This window comes from Rhagoletis zephyria, unplaced genomic scaffold (assembly GCF_001687245.7).
Source record: "Rhagoletis zephyria isolate East Lansing unplaced genomic scaffold, Rhagoletis_zephyria_1.1 Rzeph_scaffold_04757, whole genome shotgun sequence".
Lineage (NCBI taxonomy): Eukaryota > Metazoa > Arthropoda > Insecta > Diptera > Tephritidae > Rhagoletis > Rhagoletis zephyria.
Genome location: NW_016161840.1, coordinates 1 through 18786, shown reverse-complemented (window position 1 = coordinate 18786; position 18786 = coordinate 1). Strand labels below are relative to the sequence as shown.

The 18786-nt window shown below is 36.4% G+C and overlaps 1 protein-coding gene across 1 annotated transcript in view; it reads left to right on the top strand.

Annotated features, from left to right (window-relative positions):
* LOC108371181 (uncharacterized) overlaps positions 1 to 18499 on the top strand; it is a gene marked incomplete at its 3' end in the record, with an annotated part of 43645 nt that extends 25146 nt beyond the window's left edge. Inside the window, exons 2-3 of the mRNA XM_017626691.1 lie at positions 13988 to 14330; positions 18341 to 18499. Of these exons, the coding sequence (XP_017482180.1) occupies positions 13988 to 14330; positions 18341 to 18499 (502 nt within the window). The remainder of the gene's footprint in view (positions 1 to 13987; positions 14331 to 18340) is intronic.
* Between the last annotated feature and the right edge of the window lie 287 nt (positions 18500 to 18786).

Below are 18786 nucleotides of genomic sequence, written 5' to 3'. Positions count from 1 at the left end.
CAATGCCCAATCCAGAATGTAAAATCTTCTGTGCTACATGAAAGTTTTTATTCCTATGCCTCAGAATAGATATTGAATTATATTTTTGTATTTGGTTGGAGTGTTACATAAGAAACTTTCGAAATTTTTGAGATGCCTCATAAATCTAAAAAAGGTCGTAAGGCATAAGTGCTGAGTTTTAAGTGAGCTGGCATTGGTTTATAACCGATTAAAATAGTTTTAGAGTTCACAGTAGACTAATCTTTTGTGTGTTCCTTATAGTTATCGATCCTTTTCAAAAACTTTATTCCGCCCTAAAATCACACCACGGCCGTCATCAACGTCACAGCTGATGGCGCCTGCGGGCGACACTTACCGGTGGTGCTAAATCAACACTTTCGCAACCACATACACCAAATCAGTTATGGTCGCAACAAAACTCAACACCTTGCCACATCAGCGAGCCCTGCCACACACACATAACACTACAGTGCAATGCGCAGACTCCCATGTTCAAATGTAAGTAAGTTCATACAAGTGTTCTAAAAGAGAGGCGCTGGCTTGGCTCGGGGTTTGTAAATTTCGCACGCTTGCTAAACTTGTGCTAATTTTTAGAGTGTAAATGCAATTATTCGTAACAAGTGAGGGTGCAGTGCAAGTGAACTTCATATGTGACAGCAAATCAACAACAAAACGAAAACCAGAGTAAGCGCATACTGTAGGCGAAATATTGCAAAACAATGTTAACAGGTTGGTTAGCACCGTTAGTTGGCGCTGGGCGACTAGTGAATGGACTGGTTTGTTTGTGGGCTTGTGCTGATGATGCAAGGTGGAAAATGAAAACTTTGCGCTTCGTTTGATTTAATTGTTGTTGCTCAACAAAGTGTAGCAAAACTGATGCGAAATACACAATGCCAGCTGAGGTAGAAAATAAAGGATTGTGAAATTGTAAGTACGTAAAAATGGTTGGCTTGTGTGGATGTACATATGTACATACATACATATATGCATCAATTATGGGTTGGGCGCATTTGTGGTTAACTGAATTCGTATTTTATGGTATGGGTGCGGTTGGCGTATGGGTGGGTTACTGAAAGTGCTAAAACGTGGTTTTATACATATTATGGCAATTTTCACTTTAACACTTTTCACTCATCACTTTTTAAGCTGAAAATAAGTGAAAATATGTAAAAGTAGTAAAGAGGTAATTGATCGCAGATTCAAGGAAACTAAACATAGAGTTCGATATTTATGTATGAATTTCGTATGTTTCTCCTGCCAGTAGATGTTTAGGGTAAATTCACTTGCGTCTGTTAATCTTACAACTGATTTCGTTGCATGGTCCGCCGCACAGTGGGGCAAAAAAGGTTGCTGTGGAAAAATGAATTTTGAGAGCCCAAATATGAATCGATTTCAAGTTTCTTTTTTTTTTTAATAAAAGATAATTAAATTTCGCGTCGCTCTATCCGTGGCGATTTTTTCAAAAAATCTCTGGTTTTTTATTTATTTATGTTGAAAAATGAAAGAAAAAAAATTTTCACGTTTGGAAAATACTTGAAATTAATTTCAAATGTCTGCAATTCTTTAAAAAAATATTCGTAAACATTTTTCTATAGGAGACATTTAATTAAAAATATTTTTTATTTGTCATCTATACTGATATATATTTTTAAAAAAGCCGTTTTTTTCTAATCGAAAAACTCCAAAAATATCAATAATATCGGTACAGCTGTTCTCGAGTTTTTCGATTAGAAAAAAGCGAAAAAACGGCTTTCAAAATATATATTAGTATAGATAACGAATGAAATAATTTTTTTTAATTAAATGTACCCTATTGAAAAATGTTTATGAATATTTTTTTAAAGAATCGCAGGCATTTGAAATTAATTTCAAGTATTTTCCATAAAGGTGAAAGCATTCAGACGTGAATTTTTTTTCTTTAATTTTCCAAGATAAATAAATAAAAAACCAGACCCTTTTTTTTTTTAAATCGTCACGGATAGATCGACGCGAAATTTAATTATCTTTTATTTAAAAAAAAAAGAATCTTGAAATCGGTTCATATTTGGGCTCTCAAAATTCATTTGTCCACAGCAACCTTTTTTGCTCCACTTTTGTCACTCGTATTAGTCAGTATAGCCTCAAGAGTTCGACTTTCCTGATTCAACCTGATTCATCGAAAAGGTGTATTAATTGTTTCGTCTCTCTGGGCTCCCTCAAACTCATAAGGCCGCTTTGCTTAGTAGCATATGTCGGACCGACCCCATCCTCCGTTTTGATCCAACGGTCTGCTGTCCACTGCTCTTTAACCTAGCTGTTTATAGGTATGTTGTTTCCGCACCTCATTGACCGTTTGATTACCGGGCCTTCATCTTTCATTGATCGTTGTATACTGGGCTCGTTCTTTGGTCGCATATTTCAATACGGAAGGCATTTTCAATGTTACTATGGAATAATATAAGCTGTGTATAGAGTTTTAAGGTTTTTGTGGGCTACCAATTGAATATAATATCATTCAAATTCCCGTCGCGGTTACAGTGGAACATTGGTACGGATCCGAGTATTCCAATGTTCAATGGCGTCTGCTGTGTGACACTATAAGTGACGTCATGTTTGAACCATATGTCCATGGCGGGTTTCAAGATGTCTTCATTCTAATACAGTAAGTCCTCCAATAGGTATAGGCCTTTGAAGTCCTGAGGGCGACAGCCTGGAAGTCCACATGATGGGTAACAGATCAGGTATGGTCAAGGACTATATAAATTCTTTTTATGCAATTCCTTCCTTGTCCGGAAATTCCCAAGCTTAGTCGAGAAAGCAGGTTGCTTCTGTCTGCAGCTAGCCTAAACATCGAATTATGAATGCGACACTTCCGATGACGATTCATTTCGTTTGTCGAAATCAAGCTTTATATGCCCACAGGGCTTAGTGTGGGAAATAGAGACCCAGCTGCAGGCTTGCTTTTATCAAAACTTTAAAATTTCGATTACGAGACAACCGCTATTCAAATTGATCCATTGTATTTTTGATTACTAACAGATTTTCACTTATTCTTTTTTTTTAGAAAATCCCACCAAGCCTATCGCCAGCTTTCTGATACATGCAATACAAACATGCGAACCTACTTATTTTTAGCACATTGCTTGCACATTTTTATATCATTAACGTCACACTGTCAGTTAGCCAGTCAATTAAACTTTGATGAAGACTATGTAAGCAATTCAGGATATGTATTTTTCGCCTCACCTGATTTGCTTCCTGTGCACAATGGCGCGTGGGCGATAGTCGCATATGTAAGTTCGTGCTTGTGTATTTACTTACTTATCTACATATGTACACACCCACGTTGCACATTTTCCTTATTGTTTCTTTTAATTCTGGTTGTTGCATGTCACTTAATGCTTATTAAGGCCATGTTTGTTCACTTTAGCCTAATCATGAAAATGGCCATTGAATTGCCATCAGCCAGCGCAGTGAGATTAAGTACTAGCAAAGAGCATAAACATTGCGCATCGTTGTATTTTGTTGCTTTTCTCGTTTTTTATTTATTGTTTTTAGTGAAAAACTTGTGGTGGTTATTTTCTATTTGTTAAAAATACAGCACCGCAGCTTTGTCGAATCACGACTTTAGAAAATTGGCAAGCTACAGTGGGTCGAAGAGCGAAATCCAGTGACAAAAATTCGAAAATTATTTAGCTGTTAAGTTATTTCCCAAACGTGTAAGATGATTTGAGGATATGAGAGACAGAGAAGCTTATCTCTCATTGCTGCTCTGCAAATTTACCAGACTCCTTTTTGATTCTTAGCAGTTTTTCAAGGGAAAGAAAATGTAGCTCGAACATTCTCAATACATCCGACCCAAAACTGTGCCATCTAGCTCTGGCGAAGACCGGACAGCTGCAGAGCAAATGTTCTGTACTATCCTCATCTTTCAAACAAAATTCACACAGTTGCTCGCCGATGATACCCATGCTGTTTATATGTCGTCCCGCAATCAGCCCTATTAGGGCACGTATATCACTCCTTCTCTGCTACCACCCTGTCAGGCCTTTTCAGGAAACACGTGAATGTTTTGCTATCGTCAATACTACACCAACGGCGCTTTATTATTGAATGACCCTAAAATTGGCTCCAGTCTAATTGGACGCTCCAGGGAATCGTAGTTCGCCAATTCATCAGCCAGTTTAATGCCTTCAACACCATAGTGTCTTGAAACCCACAGTTCAGTCTCACCTTACATTGCTGGTCTATTTTTTAAAAGCTGCGAGCGATTTCCAAGGTCCTTAAAGCAGCTTGGCTTGGAAAAAGTCACGCATTATTCTCCGACCACTTTCGAACGTACTTCGTACATTCCTAACTACCGCCTGGCTGTCTGAGTTAAAAGTTTACGCTTCTAATTAGTATTACACTGTTACCTAGGCAGCGGGCACTGCTGTTTTAAATACGCTACAGAAGTCGGGTAGTCTAAATATGAGATTTGCAAAGAGTTCCTGGCAGTCCTCTCTACCATTACTTTGACTCATCCGTAAACATAACTGAACAGATCTTCTGTTTAAGAGGTTGTCACCTCCCGTTTACTCCTTAGAGCGATTCGCTTCTTCATTTATGAATTCGAAGTTTTCAAAGATTTACCAATGCTGATATGATCTATGGGTTGCGGGAGAAACCAGTGCGAGGTGCAACGGTAAACATTGCGCTAAGCGCTAAAGTCGGCGTTTTTCCATCTTCCCCCCGCTGACTCCCACAAGAGGGTCGTTTGCGCCCGCTGTAAGATCCTTAAGATGCCTTCGGATGTGTCTAGCATAGCCTCGTCTTCGTGCGAGTACCGACTGTAGTAACTATGTAGTTGAGCAATATTTTGGCAAAGCTCAACAGAGCTAACGCCGTGCATAGTGTTTGCTGGGACGATGCAAACGCGGTATGCCCTTTTTTACTTTGTTCACTCACACCACACTGTAGCCACGTAAGCAGGCGGAAATTTTTCCATACCAGCAAGGTGCATCGATTTTCTGATTTACAACAATTTCACTTACTTCGAATGCTCGTTTACTCCGCAGCGATTGTGGTTTTTGCGGTTTACAATTTGCGATTACTGCTGACGCAAACTATGAGCATGATAGCCACTCCCGCAGTGTTAAGCATCTTCCACCATGCGATTTCATGTAGTTTTCCTTCACACCCCTGTAACTAAGTGCTACCAGCTACTACGTCCAACCAAAAGTGGCTATCAGCAAACTGCCTGCCTGCCTGCCTGCCCGGCACCACATCTTTCGAGTTCCTACGCGTTGTGTGCCAACACTAACTGGGCTCAAATGACTTGATGCTTGACTCTTCCTGCATGACTCTCGTTTACAGCCAGTTAAAGCGTAACGAAATGGAGGAAAATAAAAACACAAAAAAAAAACAACAACATATTTGCAATTAAGCTTTTTGCAATTTGGCATACATAAGCTGCTGTGATTATCTATCTGCACAGCTCGTTCGGATGGTACGTGCGATGGCGAGTGAGTTTCGCACATTACGCCGTGTGGCATGATGTCGATACACTTGGCGCTGTCTGTCACCTGTACATTCACGCTGGCAATGTACGCCAGCGAGTTAGTTGCAAGTTGCATTCTCCAATTAATTTCGCTTTTCATTCGCAAAAGCGAGTTTGGCAAGTTGCACCACACCACGCTAGCTAGCGTACGCGCATGCGCACCAACGCTTGAACGTTTAAAATATAATTATGTAATTTATTTAAATGCCTACGAAATGTGGCTTAATTGCTCGACAAGCCGACAAGAGCAGCGCGCCAGATTACTGACAGAGGCAGGCTATCACCTTTGAACAAGTTGCTAAAAGCTGTAAATTGGTTAGTGCACTGGGCGCCACGCTGCCACCGCTTGCGACTGATTTCAACCCAAATTTCATTTTCAACGTAGCCAAGTGTTTGCCAATTCGTTGTTATTTCTTGACAAAAATATATACTCAGTTTCCATAAGTTTGTTAACTTCGCTTTCGCGCCTGCGCAACACACATTTATACATACATACGAGTACCTAAGTAACCCAAAATGGAAGAGCGGAAAATTTTGTTTATCAGCAAACCACCAGCGCAGCGCAACCCACAACCACTGGCCGTTTCAATCAACAGTTGTTGGAGCAACATTTCGAAATCGTGTCACGCAGTCATCGTTGTCACCTTCGTCCACCTACTCCACTATCCGCATCTCAGGAACAAGTTTCGTCGAACAAGTTTTTCTTTCGCTGCGTTTGGCATTGCAACTCAACAAATGTGTTGCCAGCAGCTCGTGTGCGTGTGTGTGTGTGTTTATGTGGCAGTTGAAGTTAACCACTAAACACAAAAATCACAACAAACACCGCATAAATAATGTGACTGCACCGCAGTAGGCAACCAAGTTAGGCGGCAGGCACCATGCCAGCCAGCTATCAGCAAAAACCGTCAACTGGCCGCAAAATGCGAAAGTGACCTGCCAACAACAAGGAAAGTACCAACGACCAACTGACTGACTGACTGTCTGGCCGTCTTTTTAGCTGTCTGGTGAGAAGTCGTACAAAGGAATTTTGTTTTCCTTTTTAACAAAATAAACAAAATTTGTAAGGAATTAGTTAGGCTCGTGGAAGTGGGTCACGTGCAGTTTTTTACTTTCTATAGCAGAGAATTGGTAAGGTAAAACATCTTAAAACTGTAAACTAGGGCACGTAAAAGTATAAAAAACTACTCCTTTGAGTATTGAAGCAGGCGTATATGGCTCGTAACTAAAGCTTTCGGTGCCTCCGGGAACCTTACCTTCGTGGGTATTATCTAAGTGAGAGGAGCCTACTTTTAAGTCATAGTCAGGCGGCATTTAAGGCTCTCTCATCTTTGGAGGTCAAATTCGCGGTGCACCTAGAGTCACCTTAAGGTGACTGATAATATTATCCAATTTCTATGGATACCAGGTACCATGGGAGTCGAAGGAAATGAGGAAGCGAACCCAATTGGACCTCAGACCTTCCTTTCAGTAGATTCCAACACAGGCGAACACCACAAAGGAGACAAAGGCCTCCGAAGAACTAAAAGCTTACTTGGTGGGTACAATCTGCATAGATACAGTCTACTCATGGGCCTCCCTAAGAAGAAACTAAGAATCAAAACAGGTTTTTTAATCCATCTTAAGCACCTTAAAGAAGCTTTTTGAAGGTTTCTGTATAAATAGACGGATACAGGGTAAAAGCACTAAAACTAATAAATAAAACTAGAAAAAATAAAATAAAATTATTTTAAAATGTTTTCAAAAATTAAATTAAATTAAAAAAAATGTATTTTTTCTTTTTAAAATAATAAAATCTAAAAATTTAATTAGAAAAAGAAAAAAGTTTAATCAGTAAAAGAAAAAAAATGTAATCAAAAGATAAGAAAACAGTATTTAAAAATTAAATAAAATTAAAAAAAGTAAATTAAAAAAAGACAAAAAAAAATAATATAAAACAAAATAAAATAAGATCCTAAAAATGAAATGAAATAAAATAAATATATTTTTCCTTTTAAAACAATGAAATATAAAAATTAAAATTAAATAAAATTAACACAAGAAAAACAAACTATATTTAAAAGAAGAAATAAGTAAAATATAATTCTAAACATTAAATTAAATAAAAATAAAAATAAAAATAACGAACCAAAAAAATTTTAAGAGTAGAAGAAAATTAAACTAAAAAAAAAAAATATATTAAATAAAAGAATATAAAAATAAGTTCCTAAAAATTAAACGAAATGAAAGCAATATATTATATATAAAACAATAAAATGTAAAAATTAAAAGAAACTTTTATTAAAAAGAAAAAAATGTTAATCAAAAAACAAAAATTAAATAAAAAATAAGTCCGCTGCCCGAGACTCGAACTCGGATCTTGCGAGTGTGCTTTGCTCACTTGGCCATAGCGACTATTGCAGCGACGCGAGCTAAATGATATACAAGTGTTTTCTCTCAAAATAGCTTTTCACCACGAGTGGTGAATGAGAGCTTTTTTCTAAGACTTTTGTGCTAGAATAGCAAAAGTCTTTCGAACTATCTTGTCATTTGTTTTTCATTTGTCTTACGAAAGAGACTATCTTAACCAGAATTGCCCTGCAAATTTTCGAATAAGGCATTGTCTAAATCTTTCTTCTCGCTCTATGTAATTACTTGACTTCGCATAATTCCACCATGGGCTTTTCCTACCGCAATTAACGTCGTGAATAAACCGTAGTAAACAAATTATGTATTTAGTTCTATTGGCCTTTCCATAAAAAAAAAATATTCCTTTTTGGTGTTCAATTTAAGGAAAATTACTTTATTTTTAACCTCACTTATCTAATGAACTTACGATTATATATATTTCTGTATGTAATTTTAATTTTTTGTTATTGTTTGCCATTAGCGAGGGCTTTAATGCGTATTTTATGCGTGAAAGTGAACTTGACAACGAAATTATGTGCAAGCTATTAACATTGCTCTACGGTATCAGACAGTACCAAAGTATTAAACGTTAATGGTAGCTGTTCGTTGATATGAAAATTTATACAATCGCATGCCACCAAAATGAATGACGCGACTAACCTTCAAATTGCAAGGCATGCGATCTTTTTTTGTTTTACTTTTTTTTGGCTACATTTAGTGGGAGTATTTTCATTTGTTGTCTACTCATTTCTATGCTTTCAGCAATTTAATGACGCTCGATGAGACGAAAGTGGAATAAATGCATCGCAAACACGCGATATTTTTTTAGTTTTGCTGTAATCGGTTTTTTCTCTTATTTTTTTATGCGATTTGTTTGACAAATGGATAAGTAAACAAAAATAAATCAAAAGCTTTTATCATCTCAAACACTTTATTGTAATTTTTTTTTTTCATTATTTTTATATTTTCTACATAATCACCATTAATTTCAAAACATTTTTAGTCTGTAGAGCCACTGTTCATCGCTTTCGTTGCTGGCTTTTGTAGCCTTTCTTTACCAGGCGGACTTGTGGGCTCCATGCCATTGACTGCTGCTATTTAGTTTCCGGCTCATAATTATTAAATCCAAGCTTCTTCACCTGTTGCGATTTTTTTTAAAGCTGCTATACTCACCGTTGTTGAAATTTCATTGAAAATATTAAGCAAAATGAACCCGGGGTCCGTTTTACCTCCTACTAAAAATGTGTGCCACCCATCGAGTAGGTTTCTTCGTGTAATTCGGACGTAATTTTCGCAAATACTGATATGGTATTAACTAGCCATCATTTCTGTCATTTGCGGGTCCTCGTAATTTTATCTTACCTTCACCAGGGCTACATTTGGATTCCATTGAAAACTTCCACAGGCTTAAGGTGGCGTTGAAAACCGTAAAGGCGAATTTCTTGTTGCGTTGGTTGCGAATTTCTATCGACCTTTTCTTAAATTCAGAACGACATCGTTACAAAACGTTTACAATTTTTGTATTCTTCAAACACTCTTAGAAACCAAGGACTTAACAGTTATAAGTTTTATCGTAAAACGTTGTTCCATAACAGTTATAAGATGAGAAATATTTTTTTATTTCGCCGATAAGAGATATAAGCCTATAACCCAACGTTTATTTTTTATGTTACCTCATAACTGTTATGCAGGAGAAATATGTTTACCGTCGGCAATAAGAGTTATTTCCAAACGTTTATTTTTGACATTGCTTGGTAACAGTTATTACCCAACGTTTATTTTTACGTTGTCTGGTAACAGTTATTTCGCTCTTCCTCTTTTTTTTCATCATATTTATCTTCTTCATTTCCGTTTTCGTCAATATTCTTATCTTACAATGTTTACCAGATAACGTAAAAAATAAACGTTGGATAATAAATGTAACAGTAAAGTCGGAATTGCAATGCTTTCAGCCCCTAGGATTGTTCTATATCGAATAATATATATATCGATGGAAAAATATTGATTTCTAAGAATTCTATACCATTTGTTGTTTGTTGTTGTTTGTTTTTTCCCCATATACAGGAGAAACTTTGGGCGCTTTGAGCGACCTCTAAATATTTTTTGATTTGACAATAAAAAATAGGGGTGTATTATTTTCGGTATAAAAAAATCCTAGGGGGTGAAAGCATAAAAATTACGACTTTACTTTTTCATATGCATTTTTGGACCACCCTATTGTATATACATCGAAATATATGTAGGGCCAGTACGTACTACCTGCAAGGATCGATTGACTCAAATAACGAGCGCGCTCGGGAGTGCCATCTACTGTATGCATACATATGTACCTGAGTATGTCGTAAATATTATTTACATATTCACATACCTGACTATTACTCATAAGACCTTTTAGAACTGGAAAATAGCTATGTACATATTTACTTAAAAAAGGAGAAGAAAATCAGTGGCATATATCTGCGTGTAAATATTTTCATGCTTACATAGGGATAGGTGCCAAGTCCTGCTCAATAAATATTTATTATCACAAATTTGTTAGACAAACAAATTTGATAATTTTGCCTTTTACCTGCTGCTCGAATTCTGGCGAAAGTGCTTATAGCGAGCGCGTTTGTAAATTGGCCTGCGCTGCTTAATTTCTGGCGACAAGATTTGTCACTAAATTTTGTAGCAGTTTGAATGTTAGATCGGAGCGAAGGATAACTAGTAGTTGTAGATAAGCGGTCACTTAAGACCTAATCGTAATTTTTGAGTTTATTTATGTTTCGTGAGTTTTGACGAGCAGTCGTGTTTTAAATAAATTACAATTAAGAACTAACAAGTTGAATAAATCTTAAAATTTGTGGTACAAATATTTATTTTCGATATCCATCGTATGTACTAAGGTGGAGCAAAAAAATCGACATTAAAGAATAACCTGAGCTTGAACGACTGCCATAAAATTTTTGCGGTAAGATAAAAGTATACAATACAGTGGCGTATATAAAATTTCGCATACATGAAAAGCATTTCTTATATCGTCTTCAAACCAGGCACAACTCAAAAATAAGATTTCGAAATATAACTGCTTGTGGATCGTACATATTCGCCTCTGAAGGTGTGCATTTGCTTACATTATACCTCTTTATATATGATTCCGCTTAGCTAAAGTTTNCCCCTATGTTTGATAAACAAAATCGTTAAATTAGAAGCAGGAAGACAAAAATATTTATTTTATATAAAGTGGCTCAAACAAGTTTGAAACTTTTGATTTATATGGTTTTGGTCAAAGCTTAGACAATATTTTTATGGAAAAATAATAAGCAAAATTTAAAATGAGAAACATTGTGGATATTTAAAAATTAACATGTGACCACTTGTTTTATTCACTGTAATTTGCCAGAACTTCAAAAGAAAGAAAATTAGTGGTTGCTGTTTTGATACGATGACAGCACGCAGAATTGTCTTAGAAAAAGAAACCCACAATATGTAATTTCTCTATGCTTATTAAACTATGAGAGTTATGCGGACCAGCCCATAGTGAGGAAATCATACCCAAAAATATTTGACTGGCTCCCTGTTTAACCGTTTATTTTCGCACTTTTCTCTGAAACGTTCTCAATTTTTCTTATTATCTTCCGCATCCCTTCGCTACGGAAAATATTTGAGGGTATTGCTGATCTCTTCGTAGCACAGTGCCGCCTTAGTGGACAAAAATCTGGAAATTCGCTCTCTGCAATGTGTATGTATTTGGTGTTTTTGTGAAGATAATTCGTGCGTTGAACTTAATTAGACCGAAATTTCCCTATAAAATAAATTATATGCCGCTAGCAAGCCACTACATTTAATAATATGAATTCTTGTGCCATTCGTAAAGCCTTCGCGGAATAAATGTTGAAAATACATTTTTTGAAATGAAAGTTATCAAAAAACAGTTCACATTTTTGATTTCAGTGTTCTCAAGTTCACTAAAGGACCAATTTTCATTTAAATCGGCCTATAATCCTATTTTTTCCCACATTTTTTAAAGAGGGAATCGCTGGTGCGTAGGTCCGATTTTCGTAAAATCTCCGAAAATTCGAACTCCGCGAATTCAAGAAAATCGTGCCTTTGATGGATTCAATAAAAGCTCCCTTTCTACATATTTTTAGCCGGCCACTGAAACTGGGCCTATTTCTCAGCAGTTTATTTCGGATGTTTCAATATTTAAATTATAATTTTCGATCAACAGTTCTGACAATGACTCCGCTTACTATCAGTTCTCTCCAGCCTCAGGAATTTTGAAGCCCTCCTGTAGGCTAATGCACTATATTAGGCGATCCTCTCTTGAATTGGTCTTTTTTTGCCCCTGAGCCTTGAACCAAAGGTTGTTGTTACGTGTGGTAGTTAAATATTTATATTTCCGTTGCGGTGAATGATAATCCATGGGAAAATTATTCCGTATAAGAGGATTATTACTACTATGTACTGAAATTTTGTTTGCTTTCTTAAAGTTTCAAATACCGATTCAGAGTTTCGTAGCTCGACATTTAAAACGCATTTTAACTCTGAATTAAGTTTTGGCATTAAAAAATAATAATTTAAGGTGGGCTTTGATTAATTTACATATCGCTATTGCTCTTGAGTGGACAGTCTTAAAAGAATTTAAATTGCCTCCCACTAACTTAAATGCTACTTCATGCAGCAGCCATGAGAATTATTCCATCAATTATGCGTTTTTACAACGCTTTTTTAGTTCATTACTTTCTCTCGAACCATTGGCAGACTTAAATAGATTACTTAGCTTTCCCAGCTCAACGGCGCAACTGTTCCAATTTTACGCGCTAAACACTTAATGTGGCCATTTGTGCCCATTTTAAGCACGATCGATTTAAATTTGAGCACAGAAGAAAACCATTCGGGGGTGTAAACCCAGCAGGAAAGAAAATTGGACTAGAACTGCAAAGTGCCCTTCAGTCATAATGGAAATGGAAGAACAATAACTCGATTAAAAATCGGAGTGTTAAATAGAGCGAGAACCCCGGATAATGAAATTTTAAATTTGTTCATGCCTAATTAGATGGGAAATACTGCAGTTCTATCTTTTCGGAATAACTTTGGCGACACTTTGCCAGTCGGTCTCTTATTTTTTATGCTGGGTATTTATGTACTTCAACTGCGAGACTTCTACGAAGAAATGCATTTGGTTACATTTCGTTATGTGTGTCAGTTAAGGAAAAGCTACATATTTCCCTTTGGCGCGTAAAACCCATTTTGCTGTCTTACAGTGAATATTGCATGGTCACGATTTCCGCATTAGTTTTGTGTTGATTTTCTGCTACTAACAAATGCAATGAACTTTGTGCCGCTGGGTAAGAAGTAACTCATCTGGAGTCTTAGAAGAGCAAGGCAGCACAGAATTTTCCCGTCATACTTTCAACAGCAACTTTTAGATCTCTAAGCTCTGCAGCTTATCTTCATTCAACAAGCTGCGCGGCTGCGCTAAGAACTGCAGCGCAGCGCAACAACACTGACTCTCAACTGCAAGTGCTCATTAGTCATCATGAGTCGCTGCGGCTCCTTGGGACGTTTTGGGGCGTACTAGGAAGTTGTTTGATGCATTCTACGACGTGGCGCTGTGGCGTGTTTTCAGAAATGAATTTGCCGCCAGTAGTTAACTATGTATGTATGTATGTAGTATGTTGCATCATTGACTTAACTCGCTTGGCATAAACCAACCAGTCTTTAGTGATTTGTTTACCACCTTCGAGAAAGAAAATAAGGAAAAACACATACATAGGTATTTAATATGTAAGTGTTGTCGGAAATTTTGTTACCACTTTGCGTGTTAGCGACTTCGACACGCATCTTACTTAGCTGCCACATTCGCGTGCCTTGTCTTCCCCCTGTGCTGTGTGAATGCTGATTACACGCATCTGTAGTTTTACTAATTCCTCCATATTTTAGATGTTTGTCTTTTCTTGTTTTTTTTTTCAAATACTTAGATAATAAATTTGTATCCATGCATACATACCCTCCATTTCTTGTTGTTAAATCACCGCTAATAGTTTCCGCAATTAATTTCTAATTCACAATTTTCCTTGCCATTCTTCTCTCAACACACAGCACCAGCAATCTTATTGCGAAAAGTAAAAGTCATTCTGTTATTGCACCACCAGCGGGCGGCATAGCCATTGGCATTGGCCCTCAATTGCCACCACTTGGTAGCGGCGGTTTCGTCAAATTACGGCATGTAGACAACAGCGCACAAGAAGAACAACAGCAGCAGCAGCAACAAGGAGAACCACTTACCAACGCACAAAGCGCACAAAATTCACAACAGCAACCAGAAGAACACCAGCTTCAAGCAGCTTCAGGCACAACAAAAGAAGGTGAGGCCGCGCAGGCGCGCAATCCCACAGCTTTACCGACATTCTTACAAGGCGGTCTCCGACGCAGTTTAACGCAGGTGAGTCTGAGTCATCAGCAATTAAATTTTAGTTCAATAAAAAATTGGTTTCATACGAGCATGTACATAAATATGTATGTGTATTTATAACTGTAGATATCCGCATACGTAAATATTAATTGTTCATTGTAAATTCAGTGATCCATATCGGCAGCCTAAGAGTTTTGAAGATATTGAATGTGAACAAAATGTATGAATGCTTGTTTGTGACTTATTTAGTAAGCGCAGTTTAATCAAATTTTTGGTGAGTCATTATAAGTAGCAACGAAATTTGGAGGAAAACCCATACATTCACACATAAATATGTACATGTGTATAAGTTGATAAAAGTATGAACCGGCACTTTTTATGACATAGTACCCACCATGCAAAACATGAGAAATAGGCAACAATCGTCAATGGCAACAAATTGGCGACTCACCGATTTATTGCTGTGGTGACAAATCGGCAACATCACTTCGTTCATGACAATTTTGAATAAAAAAGTTCTCAAAAATTCCGAAACTTATGAATATGGCGTCAATAGTATTGGCCAAAGCATCTAAATTATGCCCAAGGACAAGATTGAGAAATAGGAAGCCTCACAGCGAGAAAATGAATTAATTCCCATTGTAAGTTGCGATTTGGTATACAAAAAAATAAATGAAGTCTTAAAAAGAATAAAATTATTCCAAATATCGTCTGAAGCGATAAGAAAAGGACTCATTCAGGTAATAAGAAAACGACTCGCCCAGGCGAGTTGCCTTCGGCGGACGTTTTAGAGCGACCGGTAATAGGAAATCGATTCGATGGCAATATTACCGGCAATAAATTTGTTTCCGAGGGCGACACGTTTTCTTATTGCCGGCAACACAAATTGTTTGGTGGGAAGTCTTTATATTTGTTTACTGGATACAATTTGAATACGAACATAGATAAAGAAAAGGATAAAGGCAGAGGTAAAAATGAAAACAAAAACAAAGCTGCGTAAAGATAAAGCCAAACATGAAGAACAAAGGTAAAGGGGAATATGTACGTGAGAAAATGGTAAACATAAATGTAAAAACAAAGATAAATATAAAGAAAAAGATGAGGATGAGAATACCGATAAATGTAAAGAAGAATATCGAGGGAGAAAGATTAAAATAAAGGTAATTATAGAGAAAAGATAGAGACACAGAGACTCAATCTGAGAACTATTTTGGGATTTTAGAGATTTTCGGAATTCTCGATAGTTATCGATATAATAATTATATTGTTATCGATTTTACTATTGATATTTTCGGAATTTATCTATATAATAATCGATATTTTTGCCGATTATTTTTTTACCGATATTTCTTTTGGTTTTGTTATCGATATTATTATCGATTATTTATCTATTTTGTTATCGATTATTTATCGATTAGTTATCAATTTTGTTATCGATTATTTATCAAATTTGTTATCGATTATTTATCAATTTTGTTATCGATATTTTCTTTTGATTTTCTTGACCATAGTTTTATCGATTTTCTAATCGATATATTTAGCGATTTTGCAATCGATATTTTTTTGCTTTTATATTTGTATCAACAATTTTGTCTTTCTAATCGATATTGTTGTTTTGTTGTCGATATTTTTGTCGATTTTGTTATCGATTATGTATCTATTTTATTATCGATTATTTATCAATTTTTTTATTGATTTTTTTATGGATTAATTATCTATTTTATTATCGATATTTTTAGCGGTTTTGCAATCGATATTTTTTTATTTTGTTATCGATATTTTTATCAATAATATTATCTTTCTAATCGATTTTGTTATCGGTATTTTTATCGATTTTGTCATCGAAATTTTTATCGATTTTGTTATCGATATTTTTGTAAATTTTCTAATTGATTTTGCTATCGAAATTTTTATCGAATTTGTCAACGAATTTGTTTCGATATTTTTATCGGTTTCGTTATCGATAATTTGCTGGACATTACTATCGAGTTTGTTATCGTTAGAGTATAAAGATAAAAATGAAGATAAAGGAAAACAAAATAACATAATTGTATGTAATTAGAACGAACCTGGGTAGAGGTAGGGATCTAGATCGAAAAAAAATGAAACCTTAAGCAAAAGCAGATGTATGTATGTACATATTGTATGTATATTGGTTATGAGACAAAATAGATATGTAACGTGAGTTTCCCTTCTCCAGTGTGGCCCAGGCGCACTTAGTTTTTTTTACTAAATATTGGGTCGTTTGGAAAGTCTCTGCGGACTTTCGTCGCTGTGTGGTGTTGACGCCTATACATCTGGTAACACTACTCAAATTGCGGTAAACTGACGTGAATTTGAAAGGTGACATTTTAGGTCACATTTTTAGTGTGAAGATTTTACTGTAATTCCTCGGCAGCGCAAAAAGTTATATTGATATGAAAATGAGTGTAATATCTGAAGCAATACGCTATGTGATGTTCGTTTTTACTATAAAAAAGGCGAAAGCGCTACAAAACATGCCAAAAAATTTGTGAGGTGTACGGTGAGAATGCTGCAAGTGATTGCCAGTCCAAGGAGTGGTTTTCTTGATTCCGTCGTTGAAATTTTGATGTCAAAGATGCACCAGTGAAGCGCAACGAAATCTACCCTTTTTTAAGCGAACCATTCGTTTTGGCTGATAAAAATGGATTGCATACGAGAATAAGCAACACAAGCGATCAACCAACGTCAAAGGCCTATGACCATCCACAAACGACTTCGAAGCCTAGTTTGACAGCAAAAAATTTTATATGTTGGGTGTTTGGTGGAATTGAAAGGCAGCGAAACGATCAATTCGGTCCTCTACTGTGCACAGCTTGACCGTTTGAAGAAATCAATCAAGAAAGAGTGACCAGAATTGGCCAACAGAAAAGGAGTTGTCTTCCATTCTGGCAATGCCAGCCCAACACATACATCTTTGATGACTCGCAACAAATTTACATAACTTGGTTGGGAAGTTTTAATGCATCTACCATATAGCCCAGGACCTTGCACCGTCTGACTTCCATTTGTTTCGGTCTACGCAAAACTCTATTGATGGTAAAAAAAATTGGTCTGCCGAAAAGCTGCTGAAAATCACTTGGCCAAGTTGCTCAGCGATGATAAACCACAGAAGTTCTAGTTCGCCGTAGAATTATGACGCTAGCGCGTGGGTCAGTAATTGATGCATACATTATTTTCCTTTCTCATGTCCGCAGTTGTTCAAAAGTGGTTTAGCTCTACCCGGTTTTCCTAGAATAGTTTCAAAGTTCTTGGAGAATCGGTTCCATGTTCATCGCGTTTTAGCCTTTCCCGTAATTTTTAGATATTTTCTTTCGTATTCAGCACTCATCTACTTCCTCGTTTCCCAGAACAGCAATGTTCATAGGACGTGCCTATTGTCGAAAAAATGTTAGAGATCCTAGACTTTCCTGAATGTTTTTCGAGTCAATCATTGTCGCCCCAGTATCTTGAAGAATGGCGCATAGTACTATTTACCTGAATTTTGGATATTTGTATGGTTTTCTCTGACTAAGTTACTAGAAAAAATGGTAATTTTTGTACCGTAGCTAAAGTTTGAGGTTTGCTATAATCCTTCAAAGGCGAAACTTAGGAGTGCAAAATTTTTACGAAAATTTCCGAAATTGGAATTCCGATGTTTGGAGTTTTTGTTGTAGTAGATATAAGCCCCCCTGCTGAGGGACGACTGCTGTTAAGAAGAAACCTTTTTTATTCTATAATTTTTTCGATGTTGCTTTGACCAGGGTTTGAACGCAGGCGTTGCGGAGTGGAAGCGTGCAATGTGAAAGATGAATTAATCTGCCATGTGCGCAGGAGTCGGGATATTAGGAAAACCCGTTTTTATGGTCCGATTTGTGTCATATCTAGTATGTAATATACGTTACTTAAATGGAAAGAAACAAAACCACAAAACATTTAGTTGTTTGGTGGTGCCGGGTCGATTTTTTATTAGCCACTAATAAAAGCTTGTCTCTATTTTTTTTTTTTTAATTACTTGTTTCCTATTTTCAACTCTTCAGGTCATGGGACCCGATCAACGCACAATAGCGGTTGGCTGCAAGGCAGGCTCGATTGCAGATCGGCTTGCGGCTTTGCAAAAGAGCGGCGAAGATGATTGGAGGAAAAGAATCTCTAAACGCGACGAAGTTGATGAAATACGACGCGAGAATCTCGTAAATGTGAGTAAAAAATATTTTGTTTGCTTCTATTATATTGTATACTATTTATACACATATTGAACTGTTGTTGGCTGTCGTATGATGCAACAGCCTATAACAAAATTGTTTCTAAAAAAATGTACATACATACCTACATACATTATTGAAAGAAAATAATCCCAAGTGAAATGTGATAATGAAAGAAAAGTGCAAGTTTTTTGCGGTTTACCACTGTGTTTGTTGGCCAACTTTTTTGAAGAATATGATCAATATATACGACATACAGTGGCGGTCAAAAATGGCTGAAT